General features: G+C 40.1%; 2 protein-coding genes across 2 annotated transcripts in view; one reads left to right on the top strand and one right to left on the bottom strand.

Moving 5' to 3' along the window:
- The window catches only part of matn4 (matrilin 4), a 28,594-nt gene that overhangs the window by 8,676 nt on the left and 2,718 nt on the right, over positions 1–17,200 (bottom strand). Inside the window, exons 2-8 of the mRNA XM_046076384.1 lie at positions 6,175–6,297; positions 4,382–4,557; positions 3,315–3,473; positions 3,000–3,231; positions 1,427–1,549; positions 625–747; positions 10–132 (exon numbers count right to left, since the gene is read on the bottom strand). Of these exons, the coding sequence (XP_045932340.1) occupies positions 10–132; positions 625–747; positions 1,427–1,549; positions 3,000–3,231; positions 3,315–3,473; positions 4,382–4,557; positions 6,175–6,250 (1,012 nt within the window). The 5' untranslated portion in view covers positions 6,251–6,297. The remainder of the gene's footprint in view (positions 1–9; positions 133–624; positions 748–1,426; positions 1,550–2,999; positions 3,232–3,314; positions 3,474–4,381; positions 4,558–6,174; positions 6,298–17,200) is intronic.
- The window catches only part of rbpjl (recombination signal binding protein for immunoglobulin kappa J region-like), a 26,156-nt gene continuing 22,554 nt past the window's right edge, over positions 13,599–17,200 (top strand). Inside the window, exons 1-2 of the mRNA XM_046076385.1 lie at positions 13,599–13,691; positions 14,091–14,190. Coding sequence (XP_045932341.1) covers positions 14,130–14,190 — 61 coding nt within the window. The 5' untranslated portion in view covers positions 13,599–13,691; positions 14,091–14,129. The remainder of the gene's footprint in view (positions 13,692–14,090; positions 14,191–17,200) is intronic.

Raw genomic sequence — 17,200 nt, 5'->3', positions numbered from 1 at the left:
ACTACTTACCCTGGCAGGTCTTGCCGTCGTCCAGCAGCCTGTATCCCTCGTTACAGCGGCAGTGATAGCCATTGAGCACACTCACACACTCATGATCGCAACTGTGGTTCCCAAATGAACAGTAGTCGATCACTGAGGGGAGGAAAGCAGCGAGGCGGTAAGCAGCAGAGCAAACAGCAGCAACATGTGTGGGATTGCATCTATGTTCCCTCCGTCTCACAGTAAATCTCACTATAAACAAGCCAAGATCCTCACTGAAGCAATATTTGTTTTATTCAATTTGCCAGTTCAGAATTACTACTAAAGTTAGGGTTGTGTGTAAAGGAAGTCTTTAAGATTAAAGACTTTAAACTACGTATTTTATTGAGACAAACAGGAGCAGCAGGAGGAACATAGTGCAATCCTGGACTCAGCTTCAAGAATCAGCAGCTTGTGAAGGTCAGAATCCAGTTCAAGCCGATTTCAAGCCGAACACACATATTAATGTAAAGCCAGGAGCCATCAGCAGTTCTTACTGTGTTGTGTGAAATCATGTAATGTATGTTTGTAGCATTACAGTTTCTACACGAGTTTGTGTGCATTTATTTTTCTGCATATATATATGTGTGTGTGAGAGAGACTAACTTGAGCAGGTCTTCTTGTCGTTATTCAGTTTGAATCCTTTGTTGCAGTCGCAGGTGAAGGAACCAGGAGAGCTGATGCAGATTTGTTCACAGTCGTTTTTCCCCTCAGCACACAGATCTATGGCTGAAACACACATGCAAGCAATTTATTGAGTACCTCTATTTCTTATTAAATAATTACCATTAATTGTGGATTCATGAATCCTTTTCTCCTTTTGCATCCAAGCATCTGAAGTCAATAACCCCTTGTTTCTCCACTGCCAGGATAAATTTAACTTCCATCATCCCTGTTTTAAGTCATGTCTATTTTCATGTTCCTTGGTGCTTAAATTAGATCTTTAGCCAAATTAATAATTAATTGTGTTTTACCATTCTGATGGGTATTTTATATAGTTTAGATTTTCAAAGACATGAGAGAGAAGTAAGGCACATGTCATTACTATTTACTGAGGTGCTTAACCCTTATCATCTAATTACCACAATTTGCTTCAAACATCTGTGGTACTTCTTCTCTTTGTCATAACCCAGTCAGCTCTGAACACACAGACATACACATGTTTTTAGATTCTCCTTATAACTCCAGGATTTACCCGAGTTTTCCTCAGTGTCAAAGTAATCCTGTCATCCACGGATACAGTGCAAACAGGAACTGCTACCAGCTGATTCAGTCTACTTTTACTGGTGCCAATTTACCCAAACGTAAACAATTATATGCTAAAGAAAATGTGGCTCGAGTTGTGACAGCTGTCTCCATTTGGTCTAAGGTGGCCACACAGTGCGTGACCTTCGTCATCTTCCGTTACCTGCACATGTTTTCCCATCGATATTCAGAGTGTATCCGGGCAGACAGAGGCAGTGGTAGGAGCCCGGGGAGCTCTCACAGATGTGCTCACAGCCGTGCTCCGACTCCAGACACAGATCCACACCTGCAGCAGAGATGGTATCAGCGTCCAGCTACATGGTCATTATCAGCTTCTTACTATGATTGACGTGGTTCTACATGGACATACACTTTTCTCGCAAAGTCGAAAGCATTTTGGTTCTAACATTGCAGATTTTTGTATTTGTGGTTTTATTTTTTTTCCAGTTTCTTTCACTGGTTTGAAATGGGCGGGTCTCAGTTGGAAAAAGGCTCTGTTATACTTATGTGCACATTTGACATTTGAATCCAAATCTGATGAGTTGTTGTTTGTTCATGTGGTCCTGCAGCAGAGACGAGGAGCTACAGAGGTCTAGTAGGCTCACTTCTTTCCAACTCCACACCAGCAGATTTTTTCTTCAGCCCCAACTGACGCCGACTCCAGTGACATCACATGAGGACAACAATTTCAACAGACTTGGATGTGTAAAAAAGTTCCCCTTTAATGTTATGAAGAAATACTTTGATTTGAAACCAAGTTTTGAGAGGCTTCATCAACGAAAAGATTATTTGTAATTGTGATAACCATAATTTTCAAATCCATTTAGCAGCAAAACAGCAGCAGGTTTTATTCCCACACCAAAAACTCTTTGGTACAAACATAAAGTGTTATGCTTTTAAAATGAATTTCTTAATTTATTCTTTCATTTTCATTCACTGTCTTAAACATTTTCTGTCTGCCTTTACTCTTCTTTTCCATCTCCCGCTATGGGAAGCCAGGGATTTTATTATTCTTTTTTTTACAAAAGCAGTCCAGTCTAGAATAATAGCAGCATACAGGGAAATATCTTGCACTTATGGGATTTGGGGAGACTGTTATGAAAAAGTATTAGGTTCTGTGGGGTTAGATGGGCATGGTGATTTTTTTCTATTCAGGCCAGACATTAATAATGCTTTTAATTACATAGAGAATCTGATGTTGCCCCAGATGAAGCCAACGGCCTGAAATTTCAAATCCAGAGACTTGGCTGCAGGTTTTTACTTGTCTTATGTTAAGGTGACTTCAAATAAAAGTTTCCAGGCGTAAAATGTGACGTTCTTTAATAGTTTCAGATGGAGATTTTATGAAAGAAAAGTCTGACGTTAAATGAATGAATCCTCTCATAGGTCAGGTACTTCATGAGCTTTGGTTTTATCTGTTTCCAATGTGGGAGAGTAAAATTATTTAATCTTGTACAATGTTTGCTCATTTCGCATTCTGTAGTAACATGAAACACTTTCTGACAGGAAATAATGTAATAAAACCTGAAATTAGAACTCATCCAAACCAAGTCAAAGTAAACCACAAGCCAGATGTCGTTTTCATCTTGGTTCGTGGATGGCATGTTTGTCTTAACAGCCACTTTTATAGGCAACCAACCACGTTTTAAAGGTCCTGTTGTGAGTGAAAAATGGTTTTAGCAAATAGGATAATTAAAATACCAAATGTATACTTATTTCCTGTCCTGCAGTCTTACCGCAGAGCTTGTCTTGGAACTGTAGTCCAAACTGGTGAATGAGATCGAAGGACTCCACCAGGAAGACGTGGTCTTCGAAGGGTGGGGACGCCATGGCCCTAAGTGATGCCATGTCGGCTCTGGCCACCCCCACAGCGTAGATCTCGATGCCTTTCTCTCTGGCCTCAGCTGCCACCTCTGCCACGCGGTCCTGAGGACGTCCATCTGTCACGATCACGGCCACGTTGGGGACCTGAGGAGGAGAAAACCTCAGGGTCACAGCTAAGGTATGATAGGGAGGTGTTTCACCAGAACAGGTAACTTGTGTTGCATTACCTTTGGCCTGTCTCCCGCCTCGTGGGTAAAGGCTTCGTTCATCACATATTTGATGGCGAGTCCGGTCATGGTACCCTGAGCGAGGGGAATGATCTTATTTATGCCTTTCACCATGGTGTCCAGCTTGGCGTGGGTCCTCAGAGAGAACTCAGTGCGGACCTGAGGACAAAAGAGGAGACAGGCAACACTGAGCAACAGCAGAAAGTATGCTAGTTTACATCCTCACCTTTATCATTAAACTACACTGAATTAGCAGAAGGAAGAGGAAGCAGTGAGAATAGCAAAACCACCAAAGAAAGGTGACTCCCTCTGATCTGAGTACATTTGTCTGGAAGACTGATAGATTTTTAGTCAGAGGGTGCATTTTGATGTAGCTATATGTGATTATTGTTGGTTTAAGATGTTTAAAGTAAAACTGTTAATCCTAATAATAATATATAATGTATATAGTATATTTCACACAACTAGAACACAATGTGCTGCATTAAAAATGTAAAATACACATAAAAAGATGCATGCAAGAAATAAAAACATAGGAGAGGAATTTTTAAGAGACAAAATAAAGTTTTAAAATAAAGTTAATACATTTCATACTGTTGGTAAAGTTAAAATATAGTTCATATTTCAAGGTAAACGCCAGTTTGAAAAGATGAGTTTCATCTTGTCTAAAGTTACCATTTTATATCTGCACTGCAAACAAAATACTAAAAGACAACAGTCAGCATAGTTTAAGTAGATGATAAAGAAGAGGAGGGACAGAAGGATGAGGATGATAAATGCTAAAGATCATTTAAACAAGACTGCAGCCATTGTTAGTAGCCATGTGAGGATGTACTCAAAGCAATGCTAACGTTGGCTAATTAGCACTAAAACACAAGGGCTGAGGCTGATGGGGAATGTCTGCAGGTAGTTTTGTCATAAACCAAAGTATTTTGAAAACGGAAACATTGAAATTTTGACCTAATAACAGCACTAGATGTTCACGGCAATCCCTCCAGTAGAAGTAAACAACATTGTTAAAGAATAAATAAAGAACATGTATGAAGGTCCGGATGCTGCTGTTGTACCTGGCTGGAGTACTGAACCACTCCCACTCTGGTGGCGTTGAGTCCAATGTCCAGGGTGTTAAGGATGTCGATCATGAACTTCCTCATGGTCTCAAACTCGTGTGGCCTGACGCTGCGAGAGCTGTCGATGAGGAAGACCAGATCCACCGGGCCAGACTTACATTTCTGGTCGGGACCTGGGAGAAGGAATAAAAACATTCACCTGGGAGGTTTAAAATAAGTCTTGAGCTAAAATGTTGTATTTTAATTTGGGTTTCTGATAGAGGAGAGGAATATAGAAAACAGTAGGGATGTTTAGCGAGTTGATCCCCTGTTGTTTCAGTTAAATGTCCCTAAATTAGTTCTTTTCTATGGGAAACCACTTTGAACATGTGATGACCCAACCCGCCTTTATATATCACTATGTCAAGTGAAACTAATTATTAAAAGAAAAACATTTCACTCTTGGTTTAACATTTTAAATTCAGAAAAACGTCTTTGTTCATACCTACGCCACTAGTTACGTTACCAATCACAATGTTCTCTTTCAAAAAGTTTGTGTGATATTTAAGGATAAGTCCCCAACAAATGCACTTTCCTCCTGTTTGACTAATGTTTCTTAAAAACTGGAGTGAGCTGTTATTGAGCTTTTTTGTTTTTTTTTAATGAAACTTTATATTTGTGAGCTGTCTTCGAAGATTTACATCTTCAGTTGTAACTAATGTGCTTCAGTTTGAGCGCCACAGACAGAGTAGGGAAGTATTGAGAGACGTTTCAAACTGACAACGGATATGTGGGACATATTGTCAATATGTTAATGTAAAATAACAACAGCTGTATCCTATAAAAAAGTAATATAGTGTCTCATTAAGACATCTTCACTCTGTCTTCTACAATACTACACGTGGGAGAGTAATTTTCTTTGTGAATTTGCAAATGTCTGGGTGTGTGTGTGTTTTATTTTTTTTTTAGGCCTTTGCACTCTGGTATAACGTTCACATTATTTACCACCTGAACTCACTTCTCCATGACTTCAGCTGCCACAAGGCACCTGCTTTTATCCTTAAATCTTCACTGTGAACGCACTCCCATGTTGTAACATCATCTCGGTTCAAAAACAGCAGTCATGAGTGAGGTATGAGGTGAGCCTGTGTTTGCGGTCGCTTTATGAGCTGGAAAGGACTTGTTTGATTAATGCACATCCAGGATTACTTCACAAAGGCTGCACTTCAACTAAAAGTCATAGTAGACTCATAGTGTCATAGTGTAAAAGTAGGGATTTGGGATTGTTGTGGAATCCATCTTTAGTTTCAAACAGAAATGAGCAATCGCTCGTAACATCTTATAAATATGTCCACTTCACTTCATAAAATGTAAACCACATGCTCTCAAGTCTGATATGTTCAAAAACATAAGTGGCTTTAAGTAAAGTCGTGATTCACGTGCTTATGGGAAGAGTCCTGTTCAGGACTCACGACTTCGGCACTCACGACTTGTAAGTAGAAAGTTTCTGAAAGTTTAAAATTTGTGATATTTGAGGTGTTTATTAATTTTAACGCCAAAAAATGTTGTTTTAAAAATGGGTCTGTTTTGTTTTTATTTTGTTAGGAAGGAAAAAGGAAAAGTCCATCTCTGTGGTCAGTTCATCTTCTGAAACAGTGTTCTCACAATTTAAACCACTTGAATACCTGATACATTGTCCGCCCAAATGAACTTTTGTTACAGGAGGCATATGTCCACTATTTGGGAGGAGGGTAACTAAAACACTGTCTTTCTTTTATCTTTATCCTTTATCTCCTTTTTGTCACACTGACCTGCTTTTGGCCTGGCGGTGGCGAGGACGGCCAGGCTCAGCAGAGTGAAGCCACATAGTGCTCTGAGCTGTTTCATCCTGATGATCTAGCAGACCGGTGTCTCACAGCTGGACTGGACTGGAACTGGATGAAACGGTGAGGTGGGAGAGCAGAGAGAAATGCAAAAGTGGTTATTTGTTTTAACATGATTGGTACTATGATAGGAACTGGATTTATGGTAACTCCTGCTGAAATGTCCTTCAGGAAGACACAGAGTCCTGCCCCGGCTGATTTGCACTTATTTAGTGTCCAGACATCAAGGTCAAAAAGGCACCACATTTGGTGGAAAATGACATTTTATTAGATATACATATTAGAAATAACCGTGTTTATGTCCTAGTGACTGCGCTCTATAGCGGAAAGTGACTTGTGGGTCAGGAATATGGGAATACACTGATATTGTTATTGAGGTCTGCAGAGGAAGGAGGTCTGGGAGAGATCTGTTTCCTGCTGACGGTCAGTAGTCTCTTTTATCCATGACCACAAGCGTTCCACAACAACTTCCCCACAACTAAGTAGATATTTTAACTCTAACCATGATTTTTTTTTTCTCTAGAGCTACCAAGTGATCGTTCGTACCAAGTGCCTAAATCATCCAAACCTTAACCATAACGGTGTCCAGTCAGAAGAAGCTTTTATTGTTGAAACAGCAGTATGTTAGAATTTTGTAAGCCGCTGTTAAATGTCATCCTGTCGATAGTGGCGTCACATCAGAAAATGCTCATGTATCTTTATGGCGGGCAAACAACTTATTTGCTGTGTAATTTGGAAGACTATTTGGGAGTCTGAGGGCAGAGGAAATTTTGTTATTGATTCATTTAGGGTATTAAAAGTGAGGCTGTCAAACATTATTGTGTTATCATGCATCAACAAAAAAAAAGAAATGAGACAAGGAGTACATATAAACCAGAATACTCTGTATTTTATTGTGCTAACTCTTAACAGTTGTGGTCCTGTGTTTTTCCCTTTGAGCTTTCACATGACAGCACAAATATGTTCTGATTCGAAGGCTGTCATTTGATAACCAATCAACTTACTGGCATTTCTACGTTCTGTAATCGCTCACCACATGGTAGAAACTCACGTAACTTCCCGTCATGTGTGTGTGTGTGTGTGTGTGTGTGTGTGTGTTTGTAAAGTGATGATAATGTCGATGATGGGCGTGTGTTGCAGAGGGACATTCCAGTCTTGCCCCATCGTAAAACACTCGTCTGCGAACACCTGGATAAGGTGCACAGCAAGTCCTGCTAATAGACGGGTGTGAGTAAACACACACACGGTCCCTAGTCTGCCTGTGTGTCTGTCAGTATCCCTGTAGGCTATCAGGTCTACCAGCAGCAGCAGCAGAGAGATAATGATAATGTTGGCGAAGTGTTTATGCTCAGGGCACACGGTCAGTTCAAACAGGCTCCATGAAAGCCACCTCTCTTCCTCAGGTCCATGGAGAGGGGTCCTTCAGGCGTTTATCTCTGCCTGACTGGCAGCCAGAGCATATGGTCATCACTGGCTCAGGTCTGAGTAACGAGTCAACAGATGTGGACGAGCACAAAGGCTCTTTTCTCTGTTTGTCTCGTTGTCTTTCTTTGTGGCTCTCGCTATCTCGCTCTCTGCCCACTTTCTCTCATCACGCTCATCCACATATTTTCATGAGCATCTCTGTAGAGAACGTAGGGTCAGCCAAACATGTGGAGCACATTACTCATGCTTTTACTATTACTTTACTTTTAAGAGTAGGCTGCAGTAATGCCCTGTGCAGAATGTGTTCTCCACAGGCTTAAGTTTAGCTGATTCCTATTCTTGATTCCTCTAACTTGCTTCACATGAAGTACGTTTCTCTTGATCACTTGAGGCTTTATGTAACAGATCTTACAGCCCTGAAGGGATACTTGAACACTATGGACCCATTGTCCCCACCCATCAAATCAGGTGGCTCTCCTGAACAATTTAAAAAGCACCTGAAATATCCTTTTTATATGTCTTTTTATACTAGGGTTGTGTGTCCCATGGTATCATATGTGCATGTTTATATGTTTTTGTCATTACATTCGGAAAGAAGCACATGTCTTTACATGACCTAACATAAAGCCCAACCCTAAATCAAATACCAGTTTTAATGTAGCCCACATCGCACAGGACCAATAGTGTGGTGTACTCGTACCAACCAACAGAACGCCACTTTAAAACAAAATCCGCATTATGCAAGTCTAATTTCTCTTGCAAGGATAAATGAACAAAAATGCACAGACGCCTACGCTCACTCTCACGTGCCAAAATATGTCATGGTCTGTGTAATGTCCAAAGTGGAAGGAAGGAGTGGGAAGAAGAGACGGCTTGTGATGGAAGTGAGGAGATGGGAAACAAAGTAAGAAACCTAACTGGCTATCCTGGCAGCCCAGGGGTTAAGGCTCCAATCATGGATCACATCCAGGCAGATCTTTGTTGAATGTCATTCCAATTTCTGTCTCCCCTCTATTCATGTCTTTGCTCAGCTGCCAACTATCTAATGAAGGCATGATATGCAAAAAAAAACTAACCTAACTAAAGAGATAAATTAGTCTGGGACTTTGGGCCTCCCCTCAAACAAAGCTTGGAATAAGGTGCCCCCTCCTCATACCTCAGTTTCTGGATGCCTATGGGATCGTGTCATTTGATCTCATAGACACTCAACAACTGAGCCAAGATAACTTCTGACCACACCAACAACATAAAAAACTGTCTGTCCTGTGGCGTTATTAGCTTTTGACTCTGGGAAAGTGGGAAAAACAGCTGAATTCCCAAAGCATCTTTATCTCTCTTTAACCAGATCACACACATTAAGGGCATGTGATCTCCTTTTGATAACTAATGTAATAACTTTTCACTGAGCCTTCAGGGCAACACAGGGTTATAAATCAAATCATATTAGCCTGAGATTATCATTTTTAATACTGCATATACCACAAATACATACCACAGATAAATAATGTAGCATTGTTTATCTGATTAGATGGCCTCCACTGGATAGAGTTACAGTACACACCAGCTTTATAGGACTTTGTACCCTGACAAGATTAAGTTTATGCAGTTTAATCTTAAGTGTAATTACTTTCTAGATATTCTATTAACTGCACAAACTATTAGTGGCTTACTGTATTTTGAAAATACACATCATGCATGTTCTTCAAAGGAACACTGAAAAAAAGAGTTGGTGAAATCATGAAATTAAAATGCACCTAAAGCTTACGTTCACACACCCAGAGACACTTTAATGTATCAACTGATTTCAGAGTTTGGTTTGTTTGAGACTGTGTGTGTGGGACAAAGACTCCTCAGTATGGCAGCAGCCTTCTCCCCCACACCTCCTCCCCCAACTCCCTTTTCCTGTGTTCCTCACCGGCAGCTCACCTCACAATCTACTACCATCCTGCTGCTGCTGAGCACGTGCAGTAACCCCCCCCCCTCAGCGAGCCTCAGCGCGGGTCACAGACCAACATATGTTCTATAATTATACACAAAGAGAATCATTCAGCTCAGACCAAATATTTTCTTGTTAAACATTTCATTGACTGGATGCAGTTGAAGGCTGCGCAGCGCGCCTGTGTGTTTCTTACTTAACAGTTAAATATAGAAGTGGAGATCCTATTTCAGTGTCAGCTCTCTTTCCAGCTTTGGGGATACAGTTTATTCACCATAAAAATGTGTAATGTGAACTTTTATAGACATTTTATTCACAGAACTAAATTGTATTGTGTAACCACTGCGTGAAATTATAGGATAATTAACTGAATGACCTTATTACTGATGTCGAATCTGAAAAGAAATGTGCTTTAAACATAAAAGCGGGTAAATGCATGTCAGGGAGCAGTTTGATGCCACATACAGCACTGAAGTGTTAACCAAGCGCACAGTTTACAGAGGTAGTTGTTAAAAAAGGAGTCAAAGGGCAGCAGTAGTTGTTGACGTTGGCATGAATGTGAGATTACCACGACAAATGAAACAGTGGCTTTTTCTTAAAAGGTCTTTTCAAGTTCAGGCAGTAAAAATAAACCGTTGGATTTCCTCCAGTCGGATTTTTGTTGCAGTGGAAATTCAGAAGGAGATTCAAGCTAAAAATGCTTTCCAGCCTTCATACGACCATCAGCTGTGTGAAGCTGAAGTAGCTCAGGCAGGATGAAAATATAAAAACATATAACTTAAAATATCAAAAGTAAAACTGATGTGATGTAATGTGTTATGTTGTTATTATATGTATATATTAAATTAATATTACCACTGATGCATTCATGTGTAAGCAGTATTTTAATGTTACAGCTAATTTAAACTACTTCATATATTGTTGTATAGGTTTTTTTTCTACTATCTAATTAATAAACTGATCATGTTTTGTTTGTCAAATCTTAATTAAAAAAATAAGTAGTTACTCGAGGTGTCAATGTTTCCATCGAAATGTTACATAGTTAAGTGTAAAGTAGCATGAAGTTAAAACGTAAGTAAGTCCTTGAGTAAATGTTACTTTTCACGACTGCTGTCTGAAACATTAAAAGTAAATTCTACGTCCAAATCCCGGATGTTTTTAAAGACATCTGTCCTTCCCTTCACCCTGAGTCTAGTTTAACATGTTAGGCTTGAGTTTTTTATAATGCAGCCTTCCACCCATGCACTGTTCACTTCTGTTAGTCTGAACAAAACAAAACAAGAACTGTTAACAATTAAATCAAGAAGCTGCTACTTAAACAACAGCATTACATGACACACTAACAAGTATAAATGTCAGGCCTGGGTTTCCTGTTACTGCTGCCCCCTATGGAGCAGGACATGTTAATGCATTTTCCAGATGTCCGGTGTATCGGCCCCTGACGTCCACTCAAGCTACAGTTAGCGGACAGGAGGAACTCTCACTTGAGCCCAGCATCACTCTGTGTGGCTTCTGCAGAACAGATTGCACTGATAAACAAACTGCTTTAGGTGTGACCTAACAATTCATCTAATTAATCAGTTTAAACGTGTGTCAGAGGAGGACTGGGCTACAACTAATGATGATTAATCGATTCATCATTTTCTCTATAAAATGTGAGAAAAAGATGAAAATTTATAATTATATTGATTATCAGATTATTAGATATCAGTCCAAAACCCAAAGATGCTCAATTTACTGTTACGCATGACCAAATAACAGCAAGTCCTCAAATTTGACAAGCTTAAATTCAAAGAATTTTGTTATTTTGTTATGATGACTGAAAAGATTAATGATTAGAGCTGCCGATTAATTTTCTGAGGCTCAAATAGTGGATTAATTGACTAAACATTTAAGCTCTAGAGGAGGATGGTCAATCTCTCTACTGGATGTCTGATATTTGTCTTCTTAACATAAATACTATTCTGATTTCGGGTATGATCACCTCATCACTATTCTTGAGTAGCAATGAGTGACTCCATCATTTTAATATGCAATCAAAACTAATCCAAGTGTCTCACAGAGTTATTGTATCTCAAGAGACTTACTGGTAAAATAAGAGGAATAAAAACCTCTTTAGACTTAATTGGAAATGCAATGTTTTCCTCTGGCCTCACGATCTTCCTCCCTGATTGAATGTGCAGCTAAACAAATTTGATTGAACACAAGAGTTATAAATTCGGAAGTTTGGAAGTACTGTACAATCCGGGCCAAGGCAGAGGTAGAGACGTAACATATTTCAGTCAGAACAGATTTGTTTTCAGCTCGGTTTGGATCAGTCATTGTCCGGACTCTCCAAAGTCTGTCCATCGCTGCTCGATTGAGTTTGACTTATGTGACTTCAAACTGTTCCTCTGGCATCTCACGTCAACTCAACAAAGCTCTTTCACAGCCTTTCTGAACAGTAATAATTTCACCACTGGTCACAGTTGGCAGTAAAAAACACTACCTGTAGCGCGCATCACGCATGTAGTTTTGGTCACCATGACACGGACTGTCTAATAGAAAACACAGGCATCTTGTTGAGTCCTGCTGTTTGTTTTCATCAGATTGTAATGTTTTAAGCAGCCTCTGACTGTTTAACACCGAGACACTGCAGGGTACGTCCGCCTGCAAGATAAAGGTGTTTCTTTGTTTAAACACTGTTGCCTTGGAAGTAAAGGTTTGGTTTATAGTTTTCCTCTTCCTCAGCTAGTATTTTATCAGCTTGAAGTTCAACATTTTCCTCTCTTGCAGAGAGTTAGGCAATAAGACTGATTCCACTGTCAAGTCTGTCTCTTCAATATGAAGAAACCGCAAACAGATGCTTTACTTACAACAAAATCCGCCTAGTAGCACCTCTAAACCGCCATTTCACAGGACTCTTTCTTGGTCTTGGGACCAGCTGCCCAGCAGAGACTCCCAAGAAGTTGCTAGTCCCAACGAAGAAATAATCCGACACATAACTCCACATGAAACAGTGATTTGTCATTTTTTTTGTTTAATGTGATACTATGTCACTTTTGAAGGAAGAAATATCAAACTCTTTATGTTTTTAAAAGATATGAAACATGTTTTGTGTTTTCAGTCCACTGACCTTATGACTCTTCTGTGCTTTGTCATGCCTAACATTTACCATTATCCTGTAATTGCCACTTGTGGCTACATTGGCAGCTGTTACAAAATTACATGGTCTTGCTTTAAAGCGCCTTTGTTTAGAATTATCATGTGATTATAACATCTTTCAAATTTCTATGATGACAAATGTTTGGCATGAAATTTTTATAAATGAGACAATCCTGGTGAAAACGTGTGCAGTTTATGCGTTGTTTCATTCATTCATCCTACTAATCCTACACATAGCAGTAGTTCATACCTGTATACATTAACTACTGCAAACTGATAAGCGTGTCAGAGGGGAGTTTTTGTGTATCTACAGTATGTCCTACAGCAGACTGTTTTACATTTCGGTGACTTAGTTATAAATAAGAACAATAAATAGGAAAGACTAGTGGTAAACCACAAGAAAAATAACATTTTTATTTTAGATTTTGATCTAGATTTAAACAAAAGGTTACAGAAATGTCAGCCAGCACATATTTGCAGTGTTTGCTAAAGAGAAAGGTGTGTGTGGGAAACCTGCAGGTGAGCAACAGGTGATTATCTCCCTATCCACACAAACCACAAACCCTCTTCTGACCGACAAAGTAACGTACACACACACACACACCAAGACCAGTGGTCAGATAACACATCCGGCATGGAGTGCAAACATGAACCCACGTGCACACAGAGATAGCTTTAAATATGTATTTTCCACAAAAGCCTCCCTCACTGCAGATCGACTGTAAGGTGACAGGGCGACGTGGTGCTTACTGGTTAAGTTGGTTGGTCTATAAACTGAAATGTGCACCCTGAGCTAACCTTTATTGCTGAACTCAGTGAGGCTGGTGAAACTGCGAGGTAACTGCATCACTGCTGCATATCCATCTGGATGGATGGAAATCTTCTGCACAATCAACCAGAATGAGAAGAACAACAGGAGGAGCTTAACCAACAACTTCAGGTCAGATCCCAGAACAATGGAATATTTCAGGTCATTATTTATTTTTTGTGTTTGTGAGACATTTTAAATCACAATGCACTGTGTTCATTCAGATTTGTTTGTTAATTACATTTGGGATGTGTTTACACAGATAGTGGACCCAACACCAAGGGGATGTCAGTTTCAATAGACCATCAAGCTGCAATACTAAGCCAAGTTGATGTTTAGTCGAGAGCTGCATAAATAGAATTATACAGCTGTTAAGACTTACTAAAGGCATTGTTTAATCCTACATAACAATATCTGCCAACTATGCATTTGTTCGTCCAACTACATCTACATCACTCATGGATTGTTGTACAGCTCTGTCATATACAAAGATATCTTCCACAGTTAACGCTGCAGTTATATTGAAAGCAGTTGTTAAAGCAGAGCGACTATGGACCCGAGGAACTCCTAATGTCAGCAGAGGCCACGCCCATCATGGATGAGTTGGACACTGGGGAAGATGTCAGGAAAGGTGAGCAGAAGATGAGTTTGCCATCTTATTGATCCAATTAGTTATTCATGACGAATGTGACATCAAGCAGCAACAAACAACTGTGATAAATTAAGCAACTCCAGAGGGAAGTAGAGATTTCCTGGAAATTATATTTTAACACGAAGAGTCTCTTCAGCCATGCTAGCAGCAGTCTGTGCTTAGACACAGTGGTGCTTTGAGCTAAATGTTAATATGCAGCTGATTAGTAAAGATAATGTTAACCTGTGGAACCCAAAAAACAAAGAACTGCTCACAAACCATCCAGAAATATGAACCAGAGATTAAACAGTCATCAATCATGCAACTCCTGATGCCAAATAACCTCCCGCCGCGACCTCCTGCCGGGGTTGCGACCCTGCGGCTGAGAGATGGTGACAGGTGAGAGATATTTGACCCTGTTGTTGACATCTTGGTGGAAAGTTTCTAAACCTCGGTTTGACAGAGGTATAGGACGACTTAACTTAAGGCCTACTTAATAAAATATTTTAGATGTATTAGTACACTCAAGTGTTTCATAAAATACTCAATGTGCATAGTGTCTACACTTGTGCTCTGCTGAATGTGTTTTGGGGGGCTGTGCAGATTTGGAGTGAACAATATGCTTCTGTTTAACACATTCTCCTAACTCCTAACTTGTCACACATGGACGCTTGGTAAAGACCCCTCAAGCATCTCCTTTTAAAAAACTCTGTACCCCCATAGCTTAGTATTTGCACGTGCAAGGCTCCATAGTCAAGTTAGCAATAATAAATCTCCAACATGGGGCGAAATAAAACAGATGATTAACGTTGTGAAACAGTTTGGCTAGGTTTAGGCAACAAAACCACTTGTTTAGGTTTAGGATAACATTGTGATTTGGGTTAAAATAAGTATGTTTGTTACATCAGTTAAGCTACGTTAAGTATCGACTTCCCTTCCAACCACCCAGACTTTCTCGCTACACTGATTTTCACCGGGCCTGCTTGTAGCGACCAATGAAGCTAAAGGGCTTTTTAGTGCATTAAAAACTGATGCCATGGGGTCTTGACAAAGCCTCTGTATGTGAAAACTTGGGATTGAGACCGGGTTGTCCTGTTAAATCATCCTGTTCTGTAGTTGGATAGCATTCTGTATAATACCCTGCTATTTCACATTAACACAAATGCTTTTCTTTCTCTGTGTTATCATAATAGGAAAGGCTTTGACTTGGTTAGATAGTCAAGCTCTTAAAAACACTTATCAACAAAAAGCACCTGGTGCTGCTAATGCTCTACACCAGTGTAGTTCCTAACCTGCAGGTCGCTAGATAAATCTGAGGGGTTGTAAAAAGATTAAAAAGATATTTCTGCTGCACAAAATAAAAGTTTATATATTCAGATTTTCATTCAAGTTTTTCTTTTTCTCAAAGGCATCATTTCTGTCCGTAAGTTAAATAACTTTGCTGTCAGGTGTCACAAGCCAAGAAAAGGCCGAGAACCTCTAGACCAAGTCCTCACACAAGGGAAATATTGTGATTTTGTCACCTCTTGTGAGCACATCTGACATCTGAAATCACTTGAGTGTCGTTGAGTATAATTGAAAATGCCCCTCTCCTCCGGTTAAAAGGAAAACATTTAGATTAAAGCAGCAGGTGAAGGAGGGAGATGTGTGTAGAAAGAAGGGGGGAGACAGGTAGGTTACATAATATACAAAGTAGTTTGAGTGACAACCTGGATTAACTCTGAGATGATAACATCTCAGCTCAGCGGTTCAGACATTAGAAAGAGAGAAGGAGAGACCAGATGTTCATTTATACTGTGGCAGCATATTGAGAGAAATAAGGCAGGAGGGTAGCGAGGAGTAGCTGTGTGCAGTGAGACAGGCAGGGAGCTTGTGGTTGGTGCTGTAGGTGGTTTGGGTTTTGAGTGACAGCTGGAGCCCATACTGAGATGAAGACACAGCACTTCTTGTTAGTAGCTTTAGACTGGAACCAGATGTTGACTCTGCTACTGTTCGCCTGCCTGTCTTCCTCACCAACTTCCTGCATGACCGACTGACTCTCTTACTGACTGACTGCTTGATTATCTGTTTGCTTAACTGACTGTATACCTACCTGGGCCAGGTTTCACAAAGATGGACTTTCCTAATAGCCGCCAGACTTCAGATAGATGTCTAAATTCATCTGTTGCACAAAGCTGTCTAGTTCTTTACAAATTTGTCATGGATTCTGGGGAACTTACCAAAATAAGAAACATGGCTGGCCGAGCAACCACGTCAAACCTTTGAAGCTTTAAAGACAATTTAACTTAGTGGCCAAACTGTGTAATTACAACTTCCGGGTCTGTCACGTGATGCACACTCGTCCAAACAGACATTTTCCCATTGATGTAGATTGTAAAAGAAGTTCCTATAAATCTTCCCCCGTGAAATGACTCGTTTCACTATCAGAATTTTATCCATTCGGTCCGATAACATTTAGAAATAATTTTATCCTCATTCAAGTTACAGGAGGGCTAAACTGGAAGTTAGCTGCTCGGCAGGCAGAAGACTCTGATGGGCTTTTTTACGGGCTGCACGATGCGGAAGCTATGGGGAAGATCTGGGTAATTTTCTACAACGGAAGTAGTACTTTTTTGGCTTCTTGCACCACTGGGCAACTTTCATAGGAATTAACAGGGTCCCTCCTCTGGCTCTGTATCCAGTTCTCCTGTTACATCCATGTTAAACCACTGCGCTCCCTTCAGAAAATGTCTTAACTATACAAAAAGAAGCATAGAGTCTCAACATATTTCAGACGTGTAGCTGAGCTGAGATGTTGGAGCTTCTTGTGGCTTCTGATAACAGTAAAGCTCAGGATAATTTCTTCCTCGCTGCTGTATATCTTCAACAGGTTACTGCGCTTTCTAAAAACTCTTCCCCTTCTCATTACTCAGTCCCACAACATCGTTAACAAAACTCTTTGTTGTTTGGTGCCACTGGAGAGCAGATGTCACTGGCCGTGTAAAAATCATCTCATTAAGTGGTTTCCCAT

This window comes from Micropterus dolomieu, linkage group LG18 (assembly GCF_021292245.1).
Source record: "Micropterus dolomieu isolate WLL.071019.BEF.003 ecotype Adirondacks linkage group LG18, ASM2129224v1, whole genome shotgun sequence".
NCBI classification, from domain to species: domain Eukaryota; kingdom Metazoa; phylum Chordata; class Actinopteri; order Centrarchiformes; family Centrarchidae; genus Micropterus; species Micropterus dolomieu.
The sequence above is the reverse complement of the archived record's forward strand: the minus strand, read 5'-3'. Positions and strand labels throughout refer to the sequence as shown.